General features: G+C 40.6%; 1 protein-coding gene across 1 annotated transcript; it reads right to left on the bottom strand.

Annotated features, from left to right (window-relative positions):
* Positions 1-5,818: 5,818 nt before the first annotated feature.
* LOC108375654 (netrin-A-like) lies at positions 5,819-7,333 on the bottom strand (the record flags this gene model as incomplete). The annotated part of the gene is made up of 1 exon (XM_017631797.1): positions 5,819-7,333. A coding segment is annotated over exon 1 (1,222 nt), but the record flags the coding sequence as incomplete, so codon positions are not given.
* Between the last annotated feature and the right edge of the window lie 783 nt (positions 7,334-8,116).

Below are 8,116 nucleotides of genomic sequence, written 5' to 3'. Positions count from 1 at the left end.
TAATGCTCTGCGCCCCCTAGGAGGTTCTATAGCCATTTTTTTTAATAAGAAAATATTTAGAAGTCGCTCAAATCGTTCAAAGTTTTCCGTGTATTCTATATGGGAAAAACCATTTTTCGTAGAAATGTAGTAGAATGTTGGAAAATCTTTATTTTTTCAATCGGCAAAACTCTGTTTCTCTTCAGGAGACTTCAAGGAATAATAAACAAATGTTTCTTTAACCATTTTTTAATATTAAAAATTTTTTAATTTCTCAAGAAACCAAAAAAAAAGGCAATGGGGGACCCAAAAAAATTGAGAGTATTAAACTTTTGTAAATAAACAATTGGGCATTATGCTTTCTCCTGAAGAGAGTTTACTGATTGAATAATATTGATTTTCATATATACGAAAAAAATTTATACGAAAAAAAAATATTCCCCCAAAACCACATCGGAAACTTTGAGCGCTTGTAGCGACCTCTAAATATTTTTTTTTCAAAATAGAACAATCGTAAGGGGATGAGAACATTAAAATTCCGACTTTATTTTTTTTCTCACGCATTTTTGGACCACCCTAATGCACATGCAACAGCGTTTAGTGGTATGCCCGTCTGTGCCAGCACATGCTTATCAAATTAATTTCGGCTAAAATTTCCGTTTGTCGGCTGCAAGAGTGCGCTTGTAAATATTTTTTATTTTGTTCACAAATGTGTTGTACAAAATGTTTTGGTGTTTTAATTACTCGCGCCAGCATTGATTTTAAGGGTTGCGAATTTTTTTTTTTTTCGTTGATTACGTATGTATTTTGGTTTTTTTTTGCTTCAATTTGCTGTTTACAGTATCGAAAATATTTTGGCTGGCATAAAAATCGAAGAAATGGAAAAGGGGTTTGGTTGACTGGTAGGCGGCGGCGGCGGCGGCATGCAACGCCTTAGGAGCAAGCATAATTTTTTTGAAGTGGACACTTGACAATTTTATAGCTAGCTTCCAATTTCGAATATTTTTTTTGTACTGAAACGACTGTTGCCATACCTAAAAGTATGTATGTGCCTATGTATGTGTGACACATTTTACTTTGAAAAACTTGTTAGAAAGCGTTACGAACTCCACTTTAGCTGCTAACTAAGAATACAAAAATTTTACGAGTTTTCCATTAAACCCTCTGCAACATCGTAAAATCAGTCGTTAAATTGCTAGAAATCTCTTAGCACTCAAATTACGATTTACATATACATATTTGCTCGCACATATGCCAACCTTCTGACCGACTCGCCAGGCAGTCTAGCTGTGCAGCAAAACAAGGGCGCGCAACTCATTAGTCGAACTTGCAAATCTGGCAGTCAAACAACGCACGCATGATTTAATTAAACATCATTTACACGCATTGCACACATCAAATGCAGCTTCAGCCGCAGCGTAGGCTAAGGATTTAGTCGAGGAACTCGCTCGCTCTAAATAGCCTTGAGCGCAAGCAGAGCAGCGGACGGCTTAAGTCAGCGCTTTTATGTGTGGAAGGTTGTAAATTTTCAAGCATTTGCCTGCATTACCCACATATTTTGACGACCATAGCAGCTGCCAAATTGTTTAAAAGCGCTTTAAAACGCGTAGAGTTCTTGCGCTACAAGCCCTAGACTCGTTTGGGCGTAGAGCCCCAACTCCCGCGCTTATCATTTAACTATTCAAATATATAGAAGTACATATATACATACGCACACATATATTTCTTAAACATAATTCCATCATGAGTGATTGCCTTTACTGCACGGCGCGCCGATATGGAATTTAATAACAACACACTCATGGGATTACCATTATAGCTAACGCAAGCAGGGCGGCTGGTCGGTCGGTCGGTCGGTCGGTCGCACATCGCCAGCCATTCAGCCGCCCAATCGCGCCCAGCCGCTTGCTCCTTATGCTTTGCAACCTGCATAACCTTTCAACAGCTTTACCGTGTGCGCCTTCTATATTCCTTACAAGCAGCCGCATGTTGCCATAATACAATGCCAATAAATGCCCTTTGCCGAAGTGTTCTACATATTTGGTTCCTCTCAATTTTGGCTGCGTTGGCTTGCGCCGCACACGTGTTCAATGCTGCTCAATGCTGCTCAATGACGGATAAGCCTAATCCAATGCATAAACATGATTAAAATGTGCGCTATATTTGTGCGTATGCATGTATGCATGTGTGTGTGTAGCTTGAAATGTGGCGAAAAAGCGCAATCCAGTGCGTTATTTGACGCATAGGAACATGCGTAAAGTTAAAGGGAAGCTTTAAGGGGTTGCTCTAAGGTTGTGGCAAGTGGTCGTCCAACAAAATGCAATCAAGTAGGTTAAGTAGGTATTTAGAGTAAATACAAATGGAACATAAGTTTTCATTATTTTAGCGTCTTGCTGAAAGGGTAAGTCGTTTGCTAATCACGTGATGTTTTCTTTTCTATCAAAATAGGTATTTGTTTACACATAACTTTCATTAACACGCGTCATTAGGGTTGTTCGCTCAAAACTTAAATTGAACTTAAAGCTCTACCCAGAATTAGAGCGGACGACGCTAAAGCGATCGGCGGAAAGTGAATAGCTGAACAGTTGCCGGAGTGAAATCCGTCAGAGTAAACAGAATTGCGGCGCACGACGACTTCCGTCAGTTGTCATTTTGATTTGAAAATTATCATTAAAATTAAATATTTTTTCGGTACGTGCGTGTAGATTTTCTGGAATTAAAAATATATAAAAACATTGGCCAACTTGCGAAAATAAAAAAAAGTACTACAATCAACACTCAATCAACATTGTACCGTCCCCGATGGGCGGTAAAAATAGAAATAAATTTAAATCAACCGAAAAACGTCGGCGGTAAAACCGCTGCTGCCGCCATTCCATATGCCTTTGTGAGTTTTAATTTTGACAGCGGTTAACCGTCGACCGCTTTACCGTCGTCCGTTGCAATTCTGGGTAGAGCTTAAAAGCCCTCGTTTTTTGAAAATGTTGTACTCGTTGAATTGAGTATAGATTGCTGAAAGGTTCGAAGGAAGTTGACACTCAGATTTTATTAAACATTCTTTCTCTTACGTGAATGAGCAGGGCTATTAAGAGAAAATCCGGGCGCTGTAGTAAATATGTGTGGGCCATCATCCCCGTACAATTTTTTTTTTACTATATAAACGAATTTCAAACAATCTCACTACATACTTGTTCAGTGCTTTTAAAAGATAAGTACTCTTACTTTTAGGCTCCTGGTACAAAAGTTAGGCTAGGTTACGTTATTATGGCTGGCTGACCACCCCATATGTCCCAATAGGTCGCTAGTGAAGCCAGATGCAGACAGAAGTTTTAGTTAAGTATATTTCTAGTAGACATCATTTAGGATGCCAACGCTTTTTGAGATTCACAGAAGTGCTTTTCAGTAGTGTTTTTGATAGAGCAGAAAAAAGGCATAGAACGACGTGTTCTAGGGTCTTCCTTTATCACAAGCTGCTGCCCTATTTATGGCCTCCATGCTTCTAAGGGCATTTCTGGCGTAAATTGTTTTGAGCTAATAGCTTCAATCGCTACTTGACTATCAATGTATACATATCTTAACTTTAGAGTTATTTCCAGTCGTTGAGTATGCTACTTCTGCGGCTTTTCTCACACCGGAAATTTAATGGGCTGACGAACGTTCAGTACTTAGCAGTATAGTCCCGCTCCTACTCCATCTTTAATTTTTGTGCCATCTGTGAAGAAGATAAATGTCTTTCGGCTAAATTTCGTGCCTCTACGCCATCTATTTGCCTCGATAGTAACCCGAAACCCTCTATCAAAGTTACAGAAAGATGCCATGTTGTCTGTTGTGACTACACGTCCTTTCACCATAGAGCTGTGGCCAGTGTTTATTTGCTTGAACTCGCTTGCAGCATTCAAGCTCTCCGCGGACTTAGACGCAACGTCGATAGGTGGTATATTGAGGATTTTTTTCTAGTGCAGCCGTTGGAGTTGATTTCGTTTTTTTTTTTTTAAACTTCGCCTAATAAAGGAATGGTTTTTGCTATACTGTTGTACAGATCAAATGAATGCGTAAAATGTTTTAGTCAAAATACGTCTTCTATGTTGTTGACCTTTTTTCAGCATCGAAACGTAGATAACACAGAAGGAGGTGGTAGTATTGGAAGAGGAAGACACTTGGCCTTTCCAATTCGGTTCAGTTGGCACAGAGCCTAGTGTGTTGTAATAGGCACGGTCGGTGTCATAAAGGAGTTTGGTAAGTTTGCAGAGGAGCAACGAATTCCCACCCACACCTACATATCCCTTTCCCCCAAATCCTGTTTCTTGGCCTTAGGCACAATGGTCAATAACGCTTGAGTGCTTGGAGATTTTTTTTTTTAATTTTTCCGGCCACCCACAATACCATTCCATTCCATTCCAATAATATCCGCGGCCGTTGTGGTGTAGTGATAAGCAGTGCGCACTACTACTCCGCACGGCCTTGGTTCAAGCCCTGGTCAAAGCAACATCAAAATATAAATAATGAAAAGGTTTTTTCTTAACAGCGATCGCTCCTTGGCAGGCTATGGCAAACCTCCGAGTGTATTTCTGCCACGAAAAACAGCTTCTCATAAAAATACAATCGCCGTTCGGAGTCGGTGTAAGACCGTAGGTCCCTCCCCTATGTGTGTCAACATCAAGGCGCACGTCACAAATCGGAGGGTGGTTATTATCTGGAATGTATAGTACTTACAGGAAAGGAAATAACTCTACAAAAAATTTGCCTTTGATAACTTTTTAGTTCCTTTTTTTTATTAAAAATTATGAAAACTGTTGATATCATTCTAATTTTTCTTTTTCTCCCCGTGGGAAAATGGGAATGCATTACCTTTTTCTACCAAGAAAAGATTAAAAACTATGGTTGAACGAAAACATGCATTGCACTGTAAGCGAGCGGATGATGTGTAGTTATGAAGGCCCAAAAAAAAAAAGTTTTAAGAGCTAACTCAAGTATGTTTTTTTTCACGTTATTTCAACAGCTGCTGTAGCCGAATGGATGGGTGTTCGACTGCCGTGTTGTTGGTCACGGGTTCTTAACACGTATTGCACGAACTTTATTTTTTATTTTTATTAGTTTTTTAATTATATTTATAGTTTCGTAAAACGACATGCGACACATTACTTTCGTATGACATCGCTGTGGAGAAATTCTTGCAGCTTTTCGTGCGTATGTTATAGGGGATATCCATTACTTTTTGCATTCCCAGACATTACCTTTGCCTACTGGGTATGTACATATCACACATGAATACATAACTTACTGGAATTTCAGCAAGTTCTTATTCGCTTTAATCACCTAACCATTTTAGAGCATGAATAACAAAAATATCAAAGTTAATATAAAAAAATACTAAAGCGGAGTGCTTAAAGCACTTACACGCTTTTTTATGCCCAAAGCTTCCGCTCGGTAATCACCGTCAAATGGCAATGCTGATATGTACATACATATGTGTGTGCCAAACCTATTCGCGTTATTTACGCGCGCAGATACAAAATATAGCAAAAAACTACTCGTTCCCCAGTTAATTTGTGTTTTTTTAACGCTCACGCACCCTAATATGTTTTTGAAATACGCTTATGTATGAATATACAAATTTCCATAAGACATTAATTAAGTTGTCATATCAACGCCTCCGAGAAGCCTCATCAATAATTCAAAGCAAACAAAAGAGACAGACCAAAAAAAAAAAAAGAAAAACCAACCACAAAAATGCTGAACACAATACCTAATAATAATAAACACTGGTCATAAATATGAATTAGTAATTCATCGCTGGTCATTTTGTTGTTGTTAATATTATTGTTGTTCTACTACTCACTTTTGCATTCATTGGCGTCACGTGCCGTTGCTCGACCCCATGGCCGATCGAAGTGGAACGGCTTGCAACGTTCACAGTCGCGTCCCATCGTATTGTGTTTACATTCGCACGCGAGCATACCGTTATGATCGGGTGAGCACTTGGAAGCATGTCCATTGCACTTGCAACGTCCACCGACAAGGAAATCCGACACAGCATAATGTTGTCCTAAACTAGCGGCGCCCGCATGTGGAGCCGCAGCGCTAGAGATGGTCACCGCTGCAGGTATAATCACAGCTTCAGCTGCCTGATCGATCGCATTGGAACCGTACTGTTGAATCAACACCGAATTGGATGATGCCTCGCTGTACTTGCCATTTGGCTTCACATCAGCGCCACTGGTCTCCAGCACATTCAACGCATTCGGTTCGGGCATTTGCAGCCGATGGAAGACCACTTTGATATCCGTGGCGGTAACCCATTCCTGCAACACTTGCGACGAATCCAAGTCACGCGCAGACGGACGTCCTTCGAGTGTGCTAAAAGCGATACGCGATCCCTGCAGCCCGGTAACATCACCCACCTGCCGATGTGAATCGGTGCAACGTGGCTCATGTTCGTTATGCTTCGTGATGGTGGCACGATTCGGACGACCGTAGACGCGACGACACTGCGAACTGTAGAATTGAAAAGGTTGCCAAGTTTTGCCATAATCAGAACTCTTGTAAATTGCAATCGAATCGGGCTTGAGTGACTTGGGGCACAGCTGTAGGCTCACATAGGTCAATTCGTACTTCTTGCCCAGCGATAGTGTGAGCGAAACATTATCAGGTGGCGCATTCATGCTAGTCACCGGCGGTACGGGTGCCGAACGCCAGCAAGTGACATTATTCGAATTATTCAAATCGGTGAGCGCTGATTCGGGAAAGCGACGCGCGGCATTCGAGTAGTCGCAGATGTGGCAAGTCATAGCCTGTGGATCGGCATTCGAGCTCATGCCGCTCAATTCACAGTAGCGCTGCGGCTGATCGAGTCCGCAAGTGCTAGAGGCCTGTACGGGCGCGCCAAAGGCGGCATTCACAAAATCGGGTATGCACTTGCGCGCCTTGTCATCGTCGTAACAGGGGTCGGTGGGCGCCTGGGCGGCCAACATTTTCATGTACACATCGTTGGGTATGGCACGACAGCAGGAGAGGAGGACGGAGAGTAGGAAGAGAGTGAGTAGTGCGCTGAAGGGCGCCATGCTGGAAGCAGTGATTCGGGTGGATTATGAAGAGAAATGGAGATTTTCGTGGGAGTTTGAGTTGATTAATTAGCTGGTTATGTGGTTAATTGACTTATGTGTTGGTGGGGGAGTGGGTGGGTTTGTACACCAAAAACGCGAACAAGCGTTTCTAGATGCGCTTGCTCGGCAGTGCGTAAATTTCCGGATTAATTGTCCTAATAGTTTTTGTTGTCCTTCCACTTGAGACAATTGATTTTGTTGCTTTTTGTTGCGCGGTGGCTTGGTTGCGCTTCGACGTGTGATAGCTTGACTCTGTGGAATCTCTCATACAGTATGTGGTCGCTGGATCGTCGAAAGAGCAAAGACTTTGGGCATCTTTTGTTTGTTTGTGATTAATGATGTATTTAGCGTTAATCGCTGTTTCTCCGCGCAGTTGAGTTACACGTTAACTTTTCAGCGGAATTAAAATTTGGTTGAACAGGCTTTTGAGAATTTTTATAAAGATTTTTCTTATCTATTTTGTAATAAAACGATATTTTGTCACTGAACTATTTTCTTCAATTACACAATGAAGCACTTAATAAAGTGGAAGTATTCTTGCAATAATTTTACTTTGTGAATATCCTTTATATTATTTTTTTTTCGCAATTCGCTCACTTCAGGTTCTTAACTTTTAATTATTTAAATTTTATAATTTTCGAGATGTTATTCAAGCTTTACTTAACTTTTTCTATCCACTTGCATATATGTAACTTCGAGTAGAATTTTTTCTAATACACTTCTAATTTTTTCCTCGATTTTCCTTTCGTTCGCTGCTGCAATTAATTTTCACCTTAGTCGTAATTTTGCATGCCACTCAAAAATTCGCTATGGTTTTCAAGCTATGCGCGCAACGAAAGTGTGTTGTCGTTATTTTTTTTTATATATTCAAGTTCTATCCTCAGCGCGCTTTGGCGGCTTTCGATTCTATCACTCTTTTGTTTTTGTTTGTATTTTGATTTCTCCACATCTACGCTCCACCAAGGCTTAGAAAATTCTCACACAAATCGCAATTTGCACATTGATAACTCGTAAAATTGTATAATTCAATTTTC

This window comes from Rhagoletis zephyria, unplaced genomic scaffold (assembly GCF_001687245.7).
Source record: "Rhagoletis zephyria isolate East Lansing unplaced genomic scaffold, Rhagoletis_zephyria_1.1 Rzeph_scaffold_09261, whole genome shotgun sequence".
Classification (NCBI taxonomy): Eukaryota; Metazoa; Arthropoda; class Insecta; order Diptera; family Tephritidae; genus Rhagoletis; species Rhagoletis zephyria.
The sequence above is the reverse complement of the archived record's forward strand: the minus strand, read 5'-3'. Positions and strand labels throughout refer to the sequence as shown.